At 43.5% G+C, this 24619-nt stretch overlaps 1 protein-coding gene across 4 annotated transcripts in view; it reads right to left on the bottom strand.

Annotated features, from left to right (window-relative positions):
* The window catches only part of LOC149439250 (NACHT, LRR and PYD domains-containing protein 10-like), a 71227-nt gene that overhangs the window by 39591 nt on the left and 7017 nt on the right, over positions 1-24619 (bottom strand). For 3 of the 4 annotated variants that reach the window (XM_089659247.1, XM_089659248.1, XM_089659249.1), the window contains exons 2-6: positions 16514-16617; positions 13046-13206; positions 8980-9157; positions 5495-5560; positions 391-2098 (exon numbers count right to left, since the gene is read on the bottom strand). In XM_089659247.1, coding sequence (XP_089515373.1) covers positions 391-2098; positions 5495-5560; positions 8980-9157; positions 13046-13206; positions 16514-16544 — 2144 coding nt within the window. In that variant the 5' untranslated portion in view covers positions 16545-16617. Of the gene's footprint in view, positions 1-386; positions 2099-5494; positions 5561-8979; positions 9158-13045; positions 13207-16513; positions 16618-24619 lie in introns of those variants that run through there. The other variant, XM_089659250.1, reaches the window with a different exon arrangement.

The following is a 24619-nucleotide window of genomic DNA, read 5'->3' as shown; positions in this document are numbered from 1 at the left end:
TGGCCATTCCCAAAACCTGGTCCCAGGATTGGAGATTTCATCCCTCCCAGATCTCTTTGAAATCTCCAGGCTCCAGATCCCAAAACAGACCTTACAAACAAAGGAGGAAAGTGAAAAGCCACTTTCCTCCATATCAAACCTTTACCCTGGAGCCCCTCAACCTGCCTTGTTGAGAATCCAGGGTGACAGATCGCCACACTGTCACAATATATATTTATAAATATATATATATATTCAATTAAGTGGATTCTGCTGCTTCTATTCTATTGTGCTCATATAAATACATATAAAATCCACATATAGAAAACCCCAATTAGTATATTTTTTGGGAAAATTTCAGATCATTCCAAATTAACACAGACGTGATTAATATTATTAGCCAAACTTTACCTCAGACTCTTGATGTTGTGTAGAGCCGGTACAAGTTTTCTCAATCCTTCACTCTGAATATTACATGAACTTAGATTTACTTCTCTCTCTCTGCAGGATTGAAGGATAAAGGACAGCACAGAGCAGTCCAGAGGGCTGAGGGGGACATTGTAAAAGTCAGTGTTGTTTGATCCAATACATTGTGACACCAGAGCCTTATTCCTGCTCTCATGGAGATAGTAGAATACATTAAGAAGATCTCTGTTGCCTCTTATGGATGTGTCAGGTCTTTGTTCTGGTATTTTCTTCTGGATCCAGGAGATGACATGTCTGGCAGCCTGAGTAGACAATTCTCCCACATGAGACTTTAACATGGATCTAGTAGAAGAGTCTGAGAAACCACAGAGGAAACGGAGGAATATTTCCGCACGGCCGTCTTTGTAAGATTCAGCTTTATCAAGTGTTTCCTGTAATCTGTCAGCATTATAGTCGATAAAATGGACTAAAGCAGCAATGAACTCCTGAAGAGTGAGATGTAAGAAGGTGTAATCCACATCAGGAGGCTGACCAGATTCCATCAGGAAAGATGAAAAGAAATGTTTATCATTTCTCACACTGAATGACTCCAGATGACGCTCATCAAATACAATCATGTGATTCATGACGCCATGTTCTGCCATCCGCCCCATAGATGTCAGCAGTTCCCGGGCAGTGTGAGCACCATCTGTATTCTGGCTGTGATTGGCCAGAATGTTGGAGACAAAAGTCACGAAGAGTTGTGTCACTGTTTTGGGTAATGATGTCATCAGCTGATCGGTGATTGTTGGTTGGGCTCTGAAGCACATTGATAACACTGTACAGATGATCCAGCAGTATGCTGGGATATAACAGAAAGTGTACAGCGTGTCATTCTCCTGCACATAATGAAAAGCCTTCTCTGACCATTCCTCATTTCCAAAGAAATTATTGAAGAAGATCCATCTGTCTTCATGGAGAAATCCCATGATCTCCGCTATTCTCTGGAAAACACCGGTATCAACCGATGCCAGTCTGGTTGGGCGGCTGGTCATCAGTATAGAGCAACCCTTAAGAAGACTCTGCCTCACCAAACTGACCACAATCTTATCAAAATGTGTTCTCTGCTTTGGATTGGACAGTTTACTTGATCTGAAATCTATTTGGTGAATACTTTCATCTAAGCCATCAAATATAAACAGAAGTCTCTCTGGATCTTGTAAAACATCTCCAATCGGACCCTCCAGATGTGGATATTGTTGAAGAATCATCTGCTCCAAGCTGACCTCTCCCAGTCTATTAAGGTCCCGGAATCTGAAGAAGAAGACAAAGGCAAATCTCTGGTAGTGTTTTCCGGTCACCCAGTCATAGACAAACTTCTGCATCAGTGTGGTCTTCCCTATTCCTGGCACTCCGCTCACCATTACTGCATGTGGTACACATTGGGACTGGTGGTTCCATTGGAATAGCCTATTGGGGGTAATATGTTCCAGTCCAGTTTGTGTTTCCTTCAAGCATTCCTCATGTTTTACCCCGGTCTGTATTATCTCATTCTGGGGACGTTGCCGGAACTGATCAGTGGAGACTACAATCAGCTTCACATAACGCTCATTGATGAGGAATCTTTGTGGTTCCAGGGTAGTTCCTGGGGGTCTATGCTCCACTAGAGTCTCAGTCTTCTCCATCAGATGATGTTTGTGCTTTTCCTGAATATCTGGGGATATAATGGAAATATTTTATGACTCAGGCTAAGTCAGACATTGACAATGTTATATTTAGCTCAAGCAAAACTTTGTGACATATTCTGTACATAGATATTTGGGAATGTACTACGAACACATATCATTTTAATTAATTGAAAAACGTAGTGTACAAACCTACATACTTAATCAATACCTGAGAAAAGATTAGTTGTATAAATTAGTTGATTGTAGTTCAAAATGTTTGTGATTGGCAAATCTTATCAACAGTTTTTCTTAACCACTTCCCGACCGGCCGTTGTATATAAACGGCCGGACGGTGGCACTGCAGGGTCGGGTGGCCGTTTATAAATGGCCTCCCCGCACCCTGCTTGTGCGCGCTCCCTGGGAGCTCGCAGCACCACGATCTGGTGCCCGCTGTGTCCTCCGGACACAGTGAAACACCGATCGTCGGACGGGACCTCTGTACGAGGTCCCGATCATGTGATCACTGATTGGCCAATCAGTGATCACATGCAAAGTAGTAAGCAAGATGTCACTTCTCACATCATTGCTTACTATGTGTGAAATCTGTGAATGATCACAGAGGTCACATGGTACAAGACTATTCACAAAAGCCTTGTACCATGTGACAAGCTGTGACCAATCACAGCTCACTCAGTTCTTCTCAATGAGTGCAAGAATGCACACAGAGAGAAAGAGAAATGATTGCTTTTACATCCTATATGGGTGTAAAAGCAATCAGTGTAAAAAAAAAAAAAAAATCTTCATCACCCCTCACAAGTAGTACAGTGTCACCATGGTGACACTGTACTGCTAGGGTGACAGTATGTTAAAAATAAAAATAAAAAATAATAATATAAAAAAATAAAATAAAAACTTAAAAAAAAATGTATAAAAATTATAATTTTTGCTTATAAACTAATTTGGATTTTTTTTTTTTACTAAAAAGATAAAGGAATAAATTTTGGCTAAGATTTATGATGAAATATTATTTATTAGCAAAATGTTATAAAAAAACACTTTTTTTCAAAGTTTATGGACATTTCATTTACATTGCAAAAAAAAAAAAAAATCCCAGTGGTGAATAAATACCACCAAAATAAAGCTTTATCTATCTAAAAAAAATGGTAAAAAATTAATTTGGGTACAGTGTTGCATGACCGCGCAATTGTCATTCAAAGTGTGATAGCGCTAAAAGCTGAAAATTGCCCTGGTCAGGAAAGGGGTAAAAGTGTCCGGTCTGGAAGTGGTTAAGGATATAAACTTTTTCTATATGAATTCTATTTTTCGAAATTAACTGTTACTCCAGATCTTCTGAGCTGTTGGTCTTCATGAATAGAAGTCTTGCTGCAATGGGGTTAATTTGCAAAAAGCATATATCCTGTTCACTCAGCGAAGTTAATTTCTACTTTGCAAGTGATTTATTTCTTAGTTTATTGAATTAGATGGAGTTCTGCTGACCTCCATCATCCAACCACAAGCTTTTTTAAAAGTGTCCCTTGCTTGTGATTTGATATTCTATATAAGATGAATGCTCACCACATTCACTAAGAAAATTCCATTGCAAAGTAAAAATGCTCTACCCCTTTAGTAAACCAACCCCAATGTGTCTGTGTTATATACAGCATTCAGAGGTCACTTTCCCAGTGCTGATTGGAACATTACAGGAATCTAACTGGTAGATATGTGATCTCTGCACACAATTTAAATCTGGAGAGTTACTTTAACTCATTCAACATGTACTTATTTATTATTTCTCTAAGAACATGCTTATGCAAGCACCTGTTTCATCTTTTCCAGCCCAACAAGGTAACAATAATTAAAGATTAACACTATATTGCCAAAAGTATTGTCCCCGCCCTCCCAATCATGTGATTCAGGTGTTCCAATCTTCTCCATGGACACAGGTGTATACAATCAAGCCCCTAGACATGCAGACTGCTTCTACAAACATTGGTGAAAGAATGGGTCGCTCTCAGGAGCTCAGTGACTCCAAGCGTGGTCCCATGATAGGTGGCCACCTGGGCAATAAGTCCATCCGTGACATTTCCTGGCTACTAAATATTCCACGCTCAACTGTTAGTGGGATTATAACAAAGTGGAAGCTACTGGGAACAACAGCCACTCAGCCACCAAGTGGTAGGCCACGTCACATGACAGAGCGGGGTCAGCGCATGCTGAAGCACACAGTGCACAGAAGTCACCAACTGTCTGCAGAGTCAATGGCTAAAGACCTCCAAACTTGGTGTGGCCTTCAGATGAGCCCAACAACAGTGCGTAGAGAGCTTCATGGAATGGGTTTCCATGGCCGAGCAGCTGCATCCAAGCCTTACATCACCAAGTGCAATGCAAAACGTTGAATGCAGTGGTGTAAAGCACGCCACCACTGGACTCTAGAGACGTGACCAATCATGCTTCTCTGTCTGGCAATCTGATGGATGTGTCTGGGTTTGTTGGTTGCCAGGAGAAAGGTACTTTCCTGACTGCATGGTGCCAAGTGTAAAGTTTGGATTATGGTGTGGGGTTGTTTTCCAGGGGTTGGGCTTGGCCCCCTAGTTCCAGTGAAGGGAACTTGCTTTGTGCACTGGTGTGCAGTCATGTTGCAACAGGAAGGGACCATCCCCAAACTCTTCCCACATAGTTGGGAGCATGAAATTGACCAAAATATTTTGGTATGCTGACACCTTAAGGTGTCTTTATCCGAATAAATGCATCTCTCTGGAAAAGAATTGTTCGTTGCTGCAGGAAAAGTACATATATAAATATACGCTGGTCATATGTCCTCCATCATTGATATAAGACAACAGATTTGTCTTATGAACTGTTCCTGTGTGCACTTCATATGAGAAGACAACAGATCCCAGCCCAGTTTGGTGCCAGATGGTCTTTATAAGGACGCCACTATCTCTCTGCCAGGGCCGGGACAAGGGGTGGGCAGGAGGGACAGCTGCCCCGGGAGCAGATGAGCAAGGGGGGATACATGCAGGATGGTACACCAATTCTAAGGCATGTATTAACAGTGTGGAAAAGGGGGGCAATTCTGGATTCTTGCCCTTGGTGCTAGACGACCCTGTCCCGTTATGGCTCTCTGCAATTGCTGGTTGATCTTCGGCTCTCCAGTGAGCTTGTTCCTGTGTTCTCTTTGCATCTGTGGATTCCTGTTACTGACTCGGATTGTCCCTAGACCCGTCTTCTGCCTGCCTCGTGACCTGACCATGGCTTTCTAACGGATCTTCTCTCTCTGCTCTCCTGTGTATGACCCCGGTTAGAATCCTAAGTACATGAATTGTATGACCTGAAGGGGAAAGTCTGAATTCAGGGAACACATAACAACCTCTGCACTTTGGAGGAAATTGATTTTTTTTAATCAAATATACTGCGTTATACTTTACTGTATAATTTTTCACCTCTCAGCTTTGGACTCAGTGAACATCCAAGTTCATCCAGCAGAATCTGCTCCACCAGACCCTCACCTAAAGAAAAATAAATACAATTTATGACGTGATCATATCCAGTTCAGGCAGACCCACATAATGATAAATTTTAAAGATATATAAACATGATGTCCAACATTGTTTTGCTTCCGCTGTGTGATGAGACACCTAGCTAACAGGTGGGAAGCCTCACGTTCTTCATTCACGGTGTGCGCCGCTAGTAATAAGGAGTCATGTCAGAGCTTACCGAGCTTCAAAGAGGGCCAAAATGTCTTTATGGACCTTGCTTTGTGCACTGGCGCGCAGTCATGTTGGAACAGGAAGGGGCCATCCCCAAACTCTTCCCACAATGTTGGGAGCATGAAATTGTCCATAATATCTTGGTATGCTGACGCCTTAAGAGTTTCCTTCACTGGAACTAGGGGGCCAAGCCCAACCCCTGAAAAACAACCCCACACCATAATCCCCCTCCACCAAACTTTACACTTGGCACAATGCAGTCAGGCAAGTACCGTTCTCCTGGCCACTGCCAAACCCAGACACGGCTAGCGGATTGCCAAAGAAGCGTGATTGGTCACTCCAGAGAACACGTCTCCACTGCTCTAGAGTCCCGTGGCGGCGTGCTTTACACCACGGCATCCAACGCTTTGCATTGCACTTGGTGATGTAAGGCTTGGCTGCAGCTGCTCGGCCATGGAAACCCATTCCATGAAGCTCTCTATGCACTGTTGTTGGGCTCATCTGAAGGCCACACCAAGTTTGGAGGTCTTTAGCTATTGACTCTGCAGGCAGTAGGCGACTTCTGCGCACTGTGCGCTTCAGCATGCGCTGACCCCGCCCTGTCATGTGACGTGACCTACCACTTGGTGGCTGAGTTGCTGTTGTTCCCAGTAGCTTCCACTTTGTTATATTCCCACTAACAGTTGAGCGTGGAATATTTAGTAGCCAGGAAATGTCACGGATGGACTTATTGCCCAGGTGGCCACCTATCACGGGACCACGCTTGGAGTCACTGAGCTCCTGAGAGCGACCCATTCTTTCACCAATGTTTGTAGAAGCAGTCTGCATGCCTAGGGGATGATTGTATACACCTGTGGCCATGGAGGGGATTGGAACACCTGAATCACATGATTGGGAGGGGATTGGAACACCTGAATCACATGATATGGAGGGGATTGGAACACCTGAATCACATGATTTGGAGGGCGGGGCCAATACTTTTGGCAATATAGTGTTAATCTTTAATTATTGTTACCTTGCTGGGCTGGAAAAGATTAAACAATTGCTTGCATAAGCATGTTCTTAGAGAAATAATAAATAAGTACATGTTGAATGAGTTAAAGTAACTCTCCAGATTTAAATTGTGTGCAGAGATCACATATCTACCAGTTAGATTCCTGTAATGTTCCAATCAGCACCGGGAAAGTGACCTCTGAATGCTGTATATAACACGGACACATTGGGGTTGGTTTACTAAAGGGGTAAAGCATTTTTACTTTGCAATGGCATTTTCCTAGTGAATGTGGTGAGCATTCATCTTATATAGAATATTCAATCACAAGCAAGGGACATTTTTAACCATTAGCCGCCCGGCCAATGGCCGTTTGGCGGCTTCAAATGTGTCTCTGCACTCCGGGTGCACGCCATTTGGCGTGCTCCCGCACATGCACAGTTTGCACTAATGCAGAGCGGCGCAGCAGTGCGATCTGTCACCGGCCGTGCACCTCGGACACGGCCGATGACAGATCCGAGTACCGGCTCCCGTTGTTGGTACCATGTGACCTGCTGTGACCAATCACAGCAGGTCACATGACAGTTGTATACAATGGATGGCTTCATTCATGATGCCATCCATTGTATACTAGTGCCTAGCTGTGAATGGTCACAGCTAATCACATGCACATGTCATGTGATTAGCTGTGACCAAATCACAGCTAAGCACAAAAAAAAAAAAAGCTGAATGAATCGATTTCATTCAGGTAAATGCTTGCTTATAGCAAAGTAATTCTTTGCTATAAGCAAATTGTGTAAAAAAAAAAAAAAAAAAATACTGATCACTTCCCCAAAGTAGTACAATGTTACTATGGTAACATTGTACTACTTTGGTCATAATAAAGTATGAAAAAAAAATCTTAAAAAATTAAAAAAAAATGTAATAAAAAATTAAATATAATAAAAAAAAAAAAAAAATATATATATATATATATATATATATATATATATTTTTTTTTTTTTCATACTGTCACCAGTCAGTGTCCCTGTTTACCGCCATGCCAGTTATATGATGACGCTGTACTGCACTGGTGACAGTATGTAGAAAAAAAAATAGTGAAAATAATTTTTTTAATTTTTTAATTTTCCGAAAAATTATGACAATAAAATACAACTTCAAAAAACTCGCCATTCCTCTTATGAAGTACGTCGGTCTGTCTACTCTGCAAAAAGGGGTCATTTGGGGGATATCTGTACTGTTCTGACATTCTTGGACCTCAAGAAATTAGATTGGCTGTCAGTACTTCAGGATTGATCAATATTCAGATCTATACCATAGTTTGTGAACTCTATAACTTTCCTACAAACTAAAAAATACATCTTAATTTGGGTTATTTTCATCAAAGACATGTAGCAGAATACATCTCGGCCTAAATTTATGAAGAACAATTATTTATTTGTAAACTTTTATAACAGAAACAAAGAAAAATGTGTTTTTTTTTCAAAATTTTTGGTCTTTTTTTGTTAATTTAGCAAAAAATAAAAACCCCGGCGGAGATTAAATACCACCAAAAGAAAGCTCTAGTTGTGTGAAGAAAATGATAAAATTTTAGTTTGGGTACAGTGTAGTATGACCGCACAATTGTCATTCAAAGTGTGAGAGCGCTGAAACCTGAAAAATGGCCTGGGCAGGAAGGTGTAAAATTGCACGGTATTGAAACGGTTAAAAAAGCTTGTGGTTGGATGATGGAGGTCAGTAGAACTCCATCTAATTCAACAAACTAAGAAACAAATCACTTGCAAAGTAGAAATTAACTTCGTTGAGTGAACAGGATATATGCTTTTTTGCAAATTAACCCCATTGCAGCAAGACTTCTATTCATGAGGACCAACAACTCAGAAGATCTGGAGTAATAGTACATTTCGAAAAATAAAATTCATATAGAAAAAGTTTATATCCTTAAGAAAAACTGTTGATAAGATTTGCTTGATGTACATGACATTACTCTCAATGAATGCCTCCCAATCGACCATCAAAAATGAATTCTTTTGGACATCGGGCGCTCCTTCTTTTCTACTATCCCCCAGGCAGAGGTATGATGGGACTTGTAGTTCTGTAACAGCTAGAGGGCCGTCAGTTTGACACCCCTGTTCTAGAGTGTTAGATGACCACATCCCCACTGTACAATGCGACTCTTCCCTCTGGCTGCACGGTTATCACAATTGCAAATATAAATTCCAGTTACCTTTCTGGCTGATTTCTCCCAGAACGGCTAATAAATTTGGATGAGGACAATTTTTCTGTACTGCACAGAGACATTTGCAGAGTCCGATCACAGCTTCTCTTCCCAGATCCTGAATACCTTGTAACAAGGTGTAAGAAAAGGCGGCCCGGCTCATGTGTTTTCTCTTCGCCAGGTAGGTCTGAAAAACACATGTATCTGGTTACATATAATATCTGCAGTACACAGCGAGATTTTTTTCTACACAATTCTTTTTAAAGTTTATGAAAAGATAAAGAAAAATAAAACTTATAATGAACTATTATAATTATTATAATTAACTAAAAAACTATTCTTATGCACTACATTCTTACAACGCAAACCATGATTTCCTTCAAGGGTTTGGCATGGATGGAATTATATTACCACTTGCCGCTCAGCCACTGTAGATATACGGCGGCAGGGCGGCACTCGCAGGCAAAACCACGTTTTAAAATGTGTGTTTTGTAAACAAATAGGGGGCGCGCCGCCGCCCTATCTGTCCCGCCGATCACCGCCGCAGATGTGAGTCGCCGGGTCACAGCCTGTCCTTAGCGGCTGTTTCCCGGCGATCGGCGGCAAACAGTGACAGAGAACACAGCTGCAGTAGCTGTGCTGTCTGTCACTTCCCTGTCAGCTCGAGGATGAGCTGATCGAGATAGAACAGTTTCTCTTTCTCGATCAGCCTTGTCCCGCCCAGTATACCCCCCCCGCCCCCTAGTAAAACACTCCCCTCACTCAGATACCCCTTCCCTGCTAAATAAAGTTAACCCCTTCCTCCCCATTGCCATTAGTACAGTGTCAGTGGTTTTATTTTTTACACTGATCACTGTATTAGTGTTTTTCGGGATGTCAGTGACCCCAAGTCAGCACCCCCCAATGTCAGAATGTCCGCCGCAGTCCCGCAGTTCCACCATAAGTCGCTGCCATAAGTCCCTGATCGCCGTCATAATTCACTGATCGCCGCCATTATTAGTATAAAAAAAACCCTAAAAATTCCAGTATCTTTCCAGCCATTTGTAAACGCTATAACTTTCACGTAAACCAATTAATTTACATGTATTGTTTTTTTTTTAGCAAAGACATGTCGCAGAATGCATTTTGGCCGAAATTTATGACTAAATTTGATTTTTGCATTTTTTTTTACTGGACATGTTTTATAGCAAAAAGTCCAAAATATTGTTTTTTTTTCATCAAAATTGTCAGCCTTTTTTTTTATAGCGCAAAAAATAAAAACCACACAGGCGATCAAATACCACCAAAAGAAAGCTCAATTTGTGGGGGAAAAAAAGATGTAAATTTCATTTATGTATCGTATTGCATGACCGCGCAATTGTCCGTTAAACTAGCGCAGCGCTGTATAGCAGAAAACTGGCGTAAATTGCAGTATCTATACCATAGTTTGTAGACGCTATAACTTCCACACAAAGCAATCAATATACACTTATTGGGATTTTTTTTACCAAAAACATGGAGCAGAATACATTTTGGCCTAAATTTATAACCAACTTTGAGTTTACTATATATTTTTTATAGCTGAAATTAAAAAATATTGTTTTTCTTCAAAATTTTTGGCCTTTTTTTGTTTATAGCGTGAAAAGTAAAAAGCGCACAGGTGATCAAATTACACCAAAAGAAAGCTCTATTTGTGTGAAAAAAAAGGACGTAAATTTCGTTTGGGTGCAGCATTGCATAACCGCGCAATTATCAGTTGAATTAGTGCAGCACTGAGTAGCAAAAAGAGGCGTGGTCATTAAGGGGGGTAAATCCTCTGGAGCTCAAGTGGTTAATAGTTTCATTAAGTCTTGGTTCACACTTATACAGGTTGCGTTTGAGCCATTTCTGCATTACATTTTTGCTGAGTTTTTGTGCCGTTTTTGCCGCGTTTTTCATGTTGTGCTTTTTTTTTTTTAACATTCTTCTTGTTGCTAGGCAGATTTAAAATGTAAAACGCATAAACAAAAGGCACAAAAACGCAGGAAATACACACTACATGTGTTTCTGCAGCGTTTCCACTGCAGTCTATAGAACCAAAAATGCAACTTTTGCATCCAAAAAAGTCCCTGACTCTTTCCAAAAAACGTACCGGGTGAAAACGCAAAGATTTGAACGTGTCCCATAGAAAATCATGTTAAATGGACTGTAGTGCATTTTTGTAAAATGCAAAGCGCTGCGGAGAACGCTTAGGTGTGGGAGAGAGGTAGAGGGTAGTAGATGCTGCAGGTCTAAAATACAAACACCTACCTGTAGCATAGCTCCCAAAAATCCCTGATTTCGAGGGATTGTCCCCGATTTCGAGGGACTATCCCTGATTTGGTCCCTCGTTCCTCCTCATTTGTCCCTCATTTTGGTCTGATCCCTATATTTATCTTTCAAAAAGTGTTTCCCAGTGCTAAACCTTCCTAAATTGCTGCATTTGTAAATTTCAAAAACCAGTATAAAGGAATAGTAGTGGTAAAAAAAAAAAAAAAGCACTTGTGGGTTTATTTAATCTTTTTTTTTGGTATAATTCTCCTTTAAGGGGGCGTGGCAGAGGGTGTGTGCTACGCCTACATATCTTTGCTAATAGGTATCCTTTGTTCCGATTTCAGAAATTTGGGAGCCATGCTGTAGCAGCCTGCCACACCTTCCTTCATGGCTGAATCCCGGACTGACCAGCAGAACTTCATCATTTCTGGCTTCACTGGTCATTAGGATTGGGAAGAACCAATCTTTTCATATTACAAATTAAGTTTAATGCAACCACTATTCAATATTTACTCCGATGTGTATATATATAATATTAATGTGAGTCCATCTCAAATGTCCATGTGAATTATTCAATAAAAGCCCCAGAACATGTGTCTTCCTTTATAGTTGTACATATCACCAGTGATAACCGTGTTGGACACGCATTAATATTCACCACAAATGCTGTGTTCCTCCATCTTTCAAAATATCTGCATACCAGACAAACATAACTTACTTTTCATTAAGGCCATAGAGAGCCTTGTCCTTTAAGTAGGGCCACCACTAATTTCCAAATCCAAAGGGGGATTAAGGAGAAGAGAGAATTTGTGGTGGGGCAAGGGGAGGTGGGAGAGGTGGGGGAGGAGGATTTATGATGGTAAGGAGACTTTGGGGGGATTTAGGATGGGAGGGTGGCATTTGGGGGGATTTGTAACTGGAAGGATAATTTAGAGGGATTTGGAATGGGAGGGTGGAATTTGGGGGGGGGGGGCGGGATTTGTGATAAGGATAATTTAGGGGGATTTGGGATGGGAGGGTGGAATTTAGGGGGGAGGATTTGTGATGGGAAGGAGAATGTTGGGGGATTTGGAATGGGAGGGGGGATTTGTGGGGTGAATATAGCTGTGAAGGTGCAGGAATTGGGGTGATCTGAGGTGTGAAGGTGCAGGAACTGGGTTGACGTGAAGTGTGAAGGTGCAGGAATTTGGGTGACCTGAGGAGTGAAGGTGCAGGAATTTGGGTGACCTGAGGTGGGAAGATGCAGGAATTGGGGTGACCTGAGGAGGGAAGGTTTAGGAATTGGGGCGATCTGAGGTGTGAAGGTGCAAGAATTGGTGCTTCTATGAGGTGTGAAGGTGCAGGAACTGGGTTGACGTGAAGTGTGAAGGTGCAGGAACTGGGTTGACGTGAGGTGTGAAGTTGCAGGAATTGGGGTGACCTGAGGTGGGAAGGTGCAGGAATTGGGGTGACCTGAGGTGGGAAGGTGCAGGAATTGGGGTGACCTGAGGTGGGAAGGTACAGGAATTGGAGTGACCTGAGGTGGGAAGGTACAGGAATTGGGGTGACCTGAGTTGGGAAGGTGCAGGAAGTGGTGCTTCTCTGAGGTCTGAAGGTGCAGGAATTGGCCTGAGCAGGAAGTGTGTGAAACAGTTCGGTCTAGAACTGGTTAACCTAGTAAGCTCAGGAGGTAGGGCGTCGGGTTAACCTTGACTTTCACAAAAGTCAAGATTTGCACATAACTTTATCAACAATTACAATCATGATATCTTATTCACTGATGTAGACAAATATTGTGTTTCATTTCAAAATATTTTTCTCTTACATCTGTGCTTAAGACTTTCTGAGATTTTAGCTCTTTCAGGAGGGCCTCAGTGTTCATGTTCTCCAGGATGTAGATCAGATCATCTCTGTAATACTCGTAAATCCTCCTCAGCGATGGATCGTCATACTCAGACAGCTGCTGAAGAAAGCTCCTGATGTCCTCTGCAGAAACACAGAAAACGTAAATACAGGATTGTGGCTTGAACTCAGAATCCTAACTATCACTGAGAAAGTCTATGGGGGTGATTTACTAAATCTGCAGAGAACAGTAAAATAATGCATGTAGGGAAAAAGGATTCCCTTAGAGCAGCGGTCTCCAAACTGCAGCTCTAAGGCCGGATGTGGTCCTTTGCTAGCCTTTATCCGGCCCTTGGGGCTCTGTTCCTCCCAATGATATGAAGCAGTATTCCACTGACACCATCGATGGGGCACTATTTCTTCCACCGATAACCCTTATTCAGTATTATTCCTCCCATTAATAGCAATGATGGGGCACTACTCTTCCTCCTACTGACCATCCCTGAGGCCATGTTTATTCTCACTGATGCTGTGCCCGGAACATTTTCCACCCCCACTGGCCACACTCCAGCCCTTTTAAAGTCTGAAGGACCATAAACTGGCCCTTTGAAAAGTTTGGAGACCCCTGCTTTAGATAGTACAACGCTAGGAGTCCATTGTTGGCCAGCACTACAGAGGGAAATAATTTGAGGGTACTTATTTCAGATGATGAAATTATTTCAAATGAGCAAACAGTGTGAACCAGGCAATAGGAGTTCTAGAATCCATCACTAGGGGGGTCACCAGCAGGAGGAAGGAGGTCCTGATTTCTCTATATAGATCTTTATATCACTAGAGTGGTCACCAGCGGGAGGACAAGTAGCAATCTCTTGTATGACTTTCAATGAAGCCGCTGGAAGGCTGGAACGGAGAGGAGGAGATGCGGCTTTCAGCTGCTTCATTGAAAGCCATACAGGAGATTGCTGGTTGTCACTGCCACCACCGCTGCACCGACCATCCCCGATCGTTACATTTCTTTCTGGGCCCTCCTCCCGCTAGATGTGTGCGTCCCAGTGCCCAGCCCCTCCCCCCATCCTCTGCACCAATAGGAGAAGAAGGGAGAGAGGCTGGATCTGCTCTGCCTCCCCTTGTTCCCGCCCACGATCCAGTCTGTGCAGTTTGAGGATGTGTGGGCTGGAGATGGAAAACAGAGCAGCCGACAGGTCTGATGCTTCTGACTGAGTCATGTGAGTCTGACATCCCTTCCTTCCACCCACCCCTCCCTTCCTTCCACCTCTCCTTCCTTCATTCCACCTCTCCTTCCACCCACTACTCCCTTCTTTCCACCCACCCCTCCCTGCCTCCCTACCACCCATCCCTCCCTTCTTTCCTTCCACTCCTCCCTGTCTTCCTTCCACCCACCCCTCTCTCCCTTCCTTCCACCTCTCCTTCCACCCTTCCCTTCCTTCACATCTCCCTTCTTCCCAACCTTCCTTCCCACCCCTTCCCTGTCTTCCTTCCACCGCTCTCGTCCTTCCTTCCACTCCTCCCTCCCACCCATCCTTTCCACACCTCTCTCCCTTCCCACCCCTTCCTTCCTTCCACACCTCCCTCCCCTACCTTCCTTCCACCCCTCCCTTCCACCCCTCTCTTCCTTTGCACCCCTACCTCCCTTCCTTGCACCCCTCCCTCTATTCCTTCCATCACTCCCATACTTCCACCTCTCCCTTCCTTCCCACCCACCTTTTCACCTCTCCCTTCCTTTACACCTCTCCCTTCTTTTTGACCCCTCCCTCCCTTCCTTCTTGCCATTTCCTTTCTTCCATATAAAACATTTAACAGTGCCATTTCATGAGATAATTGCATGTTTAGGGGCGGAATTAAGGGCGGGGCAGGATAGGGGTTGGGTGGGGCACCTAGTGGTGAGTAACTCTTAAGTCCTGGCTAGTTTTCAGGACTTGAAATTTTGAGCCCTGATAATACTATAAACTGCCGCTGTACTATACACCGGCTGGAAAGGGGTTAACATCTCGGGGTACTCAAGGGGTTAAATGTGTGCCTAACTATGGGTAATGTGTGTAAAGTGTGCTGCTTTTACTTAGTGATCTCTCAGTTACTCACCCCTGCTTTACAGAGATAAACAGACAGATCACTGCCCCTGTACAGAGCTCTGTGTTGTTGACCAGCACAGAGCTCTGGGCTGCGATCGCACACCGATCACCAGGTCCTGGCTGTGAATCAATGCTGACAGGCTCCTGCTGTGTACAATCACAGAGGGCACCACCCAACCCGGACGTGAGCAGGGGGTGTACGGGTACATCGCTTCACCTACAGCGCCCGCCCATCCTCATTACATTGCGGGCGGGTGGTTGCAAAGTGGTTAATAATCCAGATTGATCAGATTTGGGCGATATCCGGTGGCTATGAGGTAGACGCTACATTTATTTTACAAGACGCAGCAGCCTGCAGGTAACAGAGTACACATCATTACATATACTGTAACTGATGTGTTTGGTGTTGTACCCCTCCCCCCCCCAAAAAAAGCTTCAATATTCAAGTATATTTGAATATTAATTTTCTAGTCAATTATTTACTAGGTTATTTAGTTGCTTTTTAACCACTTCATGTCCGGACACTTTCACCCCCTTCCTGTCCAGGCCAATTTTCAGCTTTCAGTACTATCACACTTTGAATGACAATTGCGCGGTCATGCAACACTGTACCCATATACATTTTTTTGCGACAGATAAAACTTTATTTTGGTGGTATTTATTCACCACTGGGATTTTTTTTTTTGCTCTATAAATGAAAAAGTCCAAACATTTTGAAAAAAAAGTGTTTTTCTTATAAAATTTTGCAAATAAATAATATTTCTCCATAAATCTTGGCCAAAATTTATATTATTATTTATGTTTTTTTTTTTTACATACCATCACCCTAGCAGTACAATGTCACCATGGTGACACTGTACTACTTGTGGGGGGTGATGAAGTTTTTTTTTTCTTTTTTTACACTGATTGCTTTTATACCCATAAAGGCTGTAAAAGCAATCATTTCTCCTTCTCTCTGGCTGCATTCCTGCAGCCATTGAGAAATACTGTGTGAGCTGTGATTGGTCACTGCTTGTCACATGGTACAAGGCTGTTGATCTCTGTGATCATTCACAGTTTTCAATAGTAGTAAGCAATGATGTCAGGAAGCGACATCTTGCTTACTTGCTTACTACTATTCATGTGATCACTGGTAGACCAATCAGTGATCACATGATTAGGACCTCACACAGAGGTCCCATACAGCGGGTACCGGATCGCGGTTTCGCGCGCTCCGGGCAGGCAGAGAATGCGGAGGCAGTTTATAAACGGCCACCCGCTCCCGCACTGCTCCCGCCTGGCTGTTTATGTACATGGGCCGGACGGGAAGTGGTTAATGTAAAGATGATATAAAAAAAATAGAACAACTTATTGATGCTTACCAGGTAATTCCTGTTGGTTGGGTCTCTCCATTGGGGATAGCAGCAATCAGATTGTCGAGTACACGAGACACGGGACACAATCATCGCCTTTCTGATGATCTGCGCTGGTAATAGAGATCATGTGAATGTTGGTAAATGGATGAAAAAGAATTTATCAACAAATAATAAAAGCCATGTGAGAGTCCTCCAAGGCCTTGTTCACACTTCGTACAGCAACACGCGGGGTATGACGGCGGCGTGCAGAGCATTCATGTAAGCATGCGGGGGAGAATTCACAAAGCGGTATCTTACTGCATTCAAGTATGTGCTGAGATTAGGGCGGGGCTAGACTGTTGTGCATCCCCCCCCCCCAAAAAAAAATTATGAAACTTCACCTGTAGTTCTACTTCACCCCTCCTAGCACGCATCCCCTCCCCCAAATCCCCTCTCCTAGCTTAAATCCCCCCAATCCCACCTCCTAACACAAATCCCCTAAATCCCTGTCCAGCACAAATCCTTCCTCCCCACCCAAATCCCCCCTCTATGCCCAACCTCCCCCCAATTCCCCCTCCTTACACTAGTCCACCCCAATCCCCTCTCCTAGTACAACTGCCCCCCCCCCCAATTCCCCCTCTCAAGCACAATTCTCTCCCCAGTCTCCCCTCCTAACATAAATTCACCCCAATTCCCCCTCCCAACACAAATCCATCCCAATCCCCTTTCCTTGCACAATCTCCCCCCCCTCCAATCTCCCCCCCAATCCCCTCACATTAGTATAGTGTCCCCAAAAACGTAGCATTAGGGGGATCAGCCCCGACACCTGTCAGCACCTGCGTTTAGCCCCTACGCTTACCCCTCCCCTTCTCCCCCAGCAAGTGCAGTGTCAGTAGGTCACTATTACTTGATACATTGCACACAAAAAGGCAGTGTTTGCAGAATCAGGCCTGATCTCTGCTAGCACTTACCGGTAAATTTTGATGACTCTCATATGCAGCAGAGTGCTAGTACTAGTGCCACGCTACCTTTTGATGAACTCACGAGCACCAGTGGCCTAGTACATCCTGGTCTTTCACATACCAGCACTGCAGTATGACTTGGTGACGTGGCAAGTCCCATAAGTGCAGTACAAGTTGGTGCGGTGGTGAGCGCAAGTATTGTCCTGCAACCACCAAGAATTTGCACACAGGCCCGTAGAGCCCCTAGTATGCTTCCGGATGTACTTGCAAATCCCGATTGGCAGCCCAAAAAGTCTGCATTCACTTCCCGCATTCACTGCCCAACCTGGAATTCAGGTGGAAATGGCAAATTTAACTACTCCCCTTTTTTGGAGCTGTTTTTCATGGAAGATATGTATGCACTGATTGTGGATCAAAGCAATTTAGATGCACAACAATTTATCGCCGCTAACTCAAATTCAAACTTTGCCAGACCATTCACATGAAAACCCATTACGGTTTCCGAATTTAAATTTTTTTTTGGCCTAACACTCAACATGGGCATTACTAAAACAAATGAGTTGCAGTTGGAAAGCAGACACCCCAAGGAATTTGATAAGAAGCATGGTGAGTATTTTGCAGATCTCGTTTGCTGCCACAAAGAAAGAAAAAACACATTTTTTCTTTTTTTTTTATATATATTTCAAAACCTTGTAAGAAAAAAATCAGATCTGCAAAATACTCACCATGCCTCTTTTTAATTTCCTTGGGGTGTCTACTTTCCGAAAAGGGTTCATTTGGGGGGGGTTTGGTGCTATCCTAGCATTTCAGGGCTTCCGAAACTGTGATAGGTAGTGAGGAAGTGAAATGAGGAAGTTACGCACCTTCAGGCTTTCAAAGTGGTCATTGGATTTCAGGCTCCTGTATGTGGCTAGGCTCCCAAAAAGTCTCACACATGTGGTATCCTCATACAGGCCGCTGTGATTGGCCTTTTACCATATCACGTGATCAGCTGTGTCTGTAGGACACAGCGGTCACAGAGATTGCCGGGTGCGCACCCCCTGGGGCGTGCGGGAGGGCGTGTTCTTGTCAGGATGTCATATGACACCATCCCAGAACTGGGTAACCAAGCTGTAGCCGTCATTCGGCTATAGCCTGGTTGGCAAGTGGTTAAAAACTGTACTTTTTGAAAAATAATTTCACTGATTCATGTCCCTCAATGCAGAACCCGAGTCCCCATTCCCCTTTTATAACTAATAATTTGCATATAAGCCTTCAAGATGGGTGCTCTTCGAATCCCTTAGACTTGCTTTAAGTTTGAAGTTTGCATTACATTCGAATGTTTGACCGCAAATCGCACAGGGGGGTGTTCAGTCCATCGCTACTTAACGGGCTTAAGAGATTAGGTCTGTTAGGACTAAGCAGAATACAAAGAGAGAATCAAGGTTTGTATAACCTACAAATATCTATTATTACATATCAGGATGACCCGTCCTGCCTAATGTACTACTACTTCTGTTATATAGGGATACATGTCATCTTACCTTACAGATCAGACTGGTTTTTGAAGCCACATTCTAGCAGATCGAAGAAAAAACATGGAGACTTTTAGGTGAGGCCAAGTAACTGGAATGTGACTGTTCAAGTTGTTGTTCAAGACAGACTAAGAAGAACAACGCAGATTATTCTGGAGGTCGGATTCAGCAGTAGAGTTTGTAAAGGTTTTACTATGGATCTGCTCTCTGCATGGGATCATATGTGGAATCCAATCAGTACACTCGATGATGGCAACAGAGACTTCATTGATGTTTTTCGAATGCACTCCAAAATTGCATTTGCTTTTAAAATTCAATTTGGATTGAGTGAAATTTCCCAAATGAAAACCACATTCATGGTTAGAATTTCATTCAAGAAAAAAACAAAATTCTGACCTGCTCCTTCAATTATTTTTTTCATCACTACAGGTGAAAACGATGGTCAATTCAACCCTATTAACTAATACAAAATGTAGCAAATGTTCCGAACACAACATTTCTCTAAAATGCTAATGGAGTGCGGCCAGCTTTTTGCCGCCACACGTGGGATCATCTTCCAGACATCTTACCAGATCTATAATGGAATTGGGGAAAATTGGACGTGGTCACCACATTTTAGATGGCAAAACAATCATCTTATAAAATAAGAAATACAGGTCAAAGTTCCTTACAAAACACTATTATGCTCCAAGTACACTAGCGGGTTTTTAAGCTCAAAAAACGCTAGTAAAAACCCTGGATAAAAATCGCTGTTAATAACATTTTTTAGTGTTTTAGTATCATTGTAGTACCGTTTAGGAGCGTTGCCATTTTATTAGCATTTTTACACTACATGCAGAAAAAAAAAGAAGAAAAAGCTAAAAAAAAAAGTAACATTTAGCATTTTTTTCTTCTGGAAAAACACTGCAAAAAACTACAAAAACTATTTTGTTTTCTGCTCCAAGAAGCTGAAGCTCTAAAAACACTAATAGCCTAAAGCAGTGTGCATGGACACATAGGAGAACACTATTTAGCTTCTAGGAGCAGAAAAAAATTGCTCGTATTCATGGAGCCTTAAGGTGGGAATACACGATTAGAAAATCGACCGATCGGTCATCCAACGACCGAGAGGCATTTGTTCGTTGGTCAAAAACGTGGCCCACATTAACCAAAATTGTTCGTCGGGCAGTACATAGTGTTGACGTCTTCTGTACAAGTGGAAGTGAGGCGGTGTGCCCTTCCAGCCAGAACGAGCGATATACACATTTACCAGCAATGAGTATAATATCGTTTATTACATTCCCTATATACAGTACATAAATAGTGATACATACAATATAATATGAAGAATTCTGGTTTCATTATCTCATTAGGCCAATCTACTTTTAACATTTGGATTTTTCTTTCTTGTTTACGAAGATTCCTTGGACATAAAAATCTGGGACATCTTCTGTTTCCACTCATGTGTGATAGCACTTGATAGATTTTTTCGTACGGCCGTCATACCACTGCATAGAAAATCGGTCATTCGCATGCGAAACGACAAAATTTTTCACTGTCATTCAACCGGATTTTTTCGTTCACAATATCGTTAGCGGTTAAAACATCCTGCTCATCAACGAAGAGAAAATCTTTCGATCAGTGCTTCTGCAAAATTTTTCGGATGATTTTCTTATCATGTGTACGAAGGATTAGACTCTTCATCCCTCCAGCTTTGCAGCGCTGTATATCCAGTATGTGCGCAGAAATGGAGTCCATGAGTAGGACGGAGCACCAGGAGGCTTTAGTTAACCACTTGGTAACCGCGCTTTAGCCGAATGACGTCATCATATGACGTCCTCCCAGAACGCACCCTACCGCAAGCCCCTCAGTGGCGCGGCACCCGGCGATCTCCGTGATTGCTGTGTTCTATGGACACAGCTGATCACATGATGAGGTAAAAAGCCAATCACAGTGGACTTTTACCACGTGATCAGCTGTGTCAAATGACTGATCACGGAGTAAATACAAAAGTAAATTTAAGAAAAATCATTAACAGAAAACTCCACCATTTTTTAAGACCACATACACAAAAACATACACGCACATGGCTGTTGTGGTTACATACAAAATGCCAATTGCAGTATACATCATAAGTATTTCTGCACACAAAAGTGACAGCAATAACTGTAGGGCTGCCATTCATGGTTATCTCAAAACTAATGACCTATGAAGGCTTTTAGGGTAGATTCAGAAGTGCGTCTAAATCTCCCTTTACTCTGATGCCCGATCCGCATTCGGATTATGCTACAGAGGTTACTGTCAGGCAGTGAGGAAACAATGCGTTGCCTTCCCACCATCAGTTTTATCCCTATTATTGATGACAAACACACCGCATCCATGTGCATTGGACGCGTTGGTGGGGAATTTTCAGCTCTTAATCAATGGCTTAAATGTGTAGCGTTCGGGGGGCTTGGCACCCTCTGATCGCTACATGTTGGGTAAGCTTTGAAGCATCGTGACCGTGGCACGTAAACATCCCTGCCCACTGCCAATTACAGCTTAAGGGGGGCGGTGGGTGGGCTGCAAAAAACATGCATTTTTTCACCCCCCAACCACCAAAATGTGCATTGGATGCGTTGGTGGGGAATTTTCAGCTCTTACCCAATGGCTTGAATGTGTAGCGTTCGGGGGGCTTGGCACCCTCTGATCGCTACATGTTTGGTAAGCTTTGAAGCATCGTGACCGTGGAACGTAAACATCCCTGCCCACTGCCAATTACAGCTTAAGGGGGGGTGGTTTGTGGGTTGCAAAAAACATGCCTTTTTCCACCCCCCCCCCCAACCACCAAAAAGTGGAGCCTATGGACCTTTTCGTACACAGTGTTAACCTCCCTGGCGGTATGATTATTTCAGATTTTTGATGCTGAAAGCGGTACCATTATTTTGCATGGAAATATGTAGTTTTTTTATTGTAGGCTGTAATTTTTAGGAATAACTCACTGAAATCATTCCGAACAAGAGTCTAGTAAACATTCCGGATATGATAAAACTTGAAACACGAAATCATAAATTATAATTTAATAAATAATCATAAAAAAATAACAATATAATAATTAATTTTAATTCAATAATATAATCAACCCAAAAACACTGAAATTTGAAATAGAGCGCCAAGTTCGCACATTACTGAGCAAAGTCGTAGAATCGTTTTCAGTGTCTGATGACGAATTTCCCCCACGAATCATTATCACTCAATCCTGCAAGTGGTTCTGATTTACTATCGCTGTTCTCTAGCCGGTCTAAACCCGCTTTTGACCTAAAGGGACGCTTTTTGGACGCCATGGACGTTTCTCAGTTTCCAGGCAGAAAGAACAGTAAAAATGCAGGCAGGGCGCCGGACAAAGCACTCGGGACAAAATGTATGTGAAATGGTTTGAAACAGTTGTACTATATAATATTCGTTTATTAGAAAATGACAGTTTTTAAAATTTTTAAATTTGCCACTGGTTCCGGCCCCTGTACATCCCAACGTCAGAGGGACCGGAACACGTAAGCCGGATGCCGGAGGAGATGGCCGGGGACGCTGCAGGGGACGCATCGCGGGAGCGAAGGACAAGGTAAGCGCTGCAGGGAATCCCTGAGCAACACCACATGGTAAGCCCGAGTGTAGCTCAGGGTTACCTCTTGTGGTACTGAAACTTTACCCCGAACTACACTCGGGAATACCGCCAGGGGGGTTAAAGGAGTGTCGTGTCTTTTTTTTCCTACATCTATTTACGTGACACGAGCTCATCTGTTATATCTGGGGTCAGATTTTTATTGCTGTCAGTGTCCAAGCTGGGTAGAGTCTCTCTCTTTTTGTCCTGGTCACTATGAAGGAGCAATGGGCCCCCTCCAGTCATACTTGCCTCCAACATATTCATTTCTATATTTGTCCCAAATCAGCAGCTCTGTTAGACTACAGTTAGCCCCAGCTCACACTTATACAGTGCAGGAAATACTGCGTTTCCCGCACCGCATTGCAATCGCACTGTGTTTTGCGTTCTGCTGTGGGTGTCGATTTAAATTTACCGACACCCCAAAAGCAGGTTGCCTGTGCCTGCACCCAGGACAAGGGTTGGGCGGAAGGGGCGGTTGCCCTGGATTCAGTGGTATCATGTGAGGTGGGTGGGGGGCACCACATGGACAGTTCCTACATACAAACTGACAGGAGTAGTGACGGCAACTTCACTACTCCTGTCAGCTTAGCTCTGGAGGGGACAAGCCAGATCTGGAGAGGAGAAGAGAGTTGGAAGAAGGGACAGGTTGTGTTCTCTCTCCCCTTCAGCTCCACCTCTTGCCACTGCAGTCTTCCTGGACCAGGACTGCGGGATGGCCACTGTGCAGTGTTTGTTTACCCTCCCCCATCTCCTCCCAGCAAAGAATATGGATAGGGAGTGGGCAAGCAAACACTGCACAGTGGCAATCTAGCAGCCAGTGGCATCTGTAGTGTGGGGTCCCAATGCTGCGATCCTATAGCTCTCCTATAGTGCTTGAATTTTTGAGAGGGGGGCTGACACATAATACACATATATTTTGGGAAGAGGGTAGAGGCGCCATTTGGCATCTTCACCCTAGACGACCTTGTCCAGGCTGAAACTCACAGTTCACAGAGGGGTCTTGGAAAATCAGTATTTGAAGGGGGCAATGGGATTGATTTACTAAAGGCAAATAGCCTATTCACTGCAAGTTCAGTTTCTCTGGACCTAAGTAGTGATGTCCTCGGAAATCGGCCGTTTGTGTGTTCGGCGAACAGACAAATGGTACGGGCATTCGGCAGGCTGTTTGCCAGCCGTACTCCACAATGCACTGCGCTTTGACAGTGCATTGTGACTGGCCAAAGCAAAGCACATAACCACAGGTGCAATGCTTTGGCCAGTCACAGCACAGTTGCGCAGAGCTTGCAGTGGCGTCACCGCCAGCTCCGCCCAATTATTTACATCTGACTCACAAATGTCAGATAGCGGCAAGTGCTCAGCGGGTCTGCGAGCATCAGGTTTTTGTTTCCCGGCAAGTCAGCGTCATCATGACAACGCTGAACACCATGATTGACAATGGATTACAATAATGGAACCATTTTTTTAAATTAAATATAGACTTGTCAAAAACTGTTGTTGTGTTTTTATTCACATTTTACACTTTTTTGGTGAATGGGTATGGGTACCATGTATCTAGGAGAGGCATCAATGCTGGTTGGCAACCCTGCCTGATCCACTTTACAAGGGTAAAGTTGCAGAGCTCATCCAGTCTTCGCAGAGGGAGCAGAGGATAAAACATCTTGAGGACGCCTCGAAGAAAAATTTGCATAAGCACCTTTCCAGACAATGGGAGGTTACCATTTCCTGGACAACGTGTTTCTGAGGCTTCGATCGGTCAAAGGAAGAGCGGTGGAGAAGGCAGCTGGCTGACCGATGCCTTTAAACAATTCTTTAGTCCTGAGCACCCAGGGCTGTTAGGTATAAGCACTCATCGGCAGAGTCTGCATCATATAGTGCAGGATTATCTAAGGGCAAAAGCAGACTTGGAGACCTTTCCAACTGAGCATCCACTGGGTTACTGGGTATTGAGGATGGATCACTAGCCAGAACCTGCTCAATATGTCATCGAGCTACTGGCCTGTCCTGCATCCAGTGTTCTTTCCGAATGGATATTTATTGC

Source organism: Staurois parvus, unplaced genomic scaffold, assembly GCF_062004578.1.
Source record: "Staurois parvus isolate SC_StPar_1 unplaced genomic scaffold, SC_StPar_1.0 ptg001142l, whole genome shotgun sequence".
NCBI lineage: Eukaryota > Metazoa > Chordata > Amphibia > Anura > Ranidae > Staurois > Staurois parvus.
This window is presented reverse-complemented; position numbering and strand designations above follow the sequence as displayed.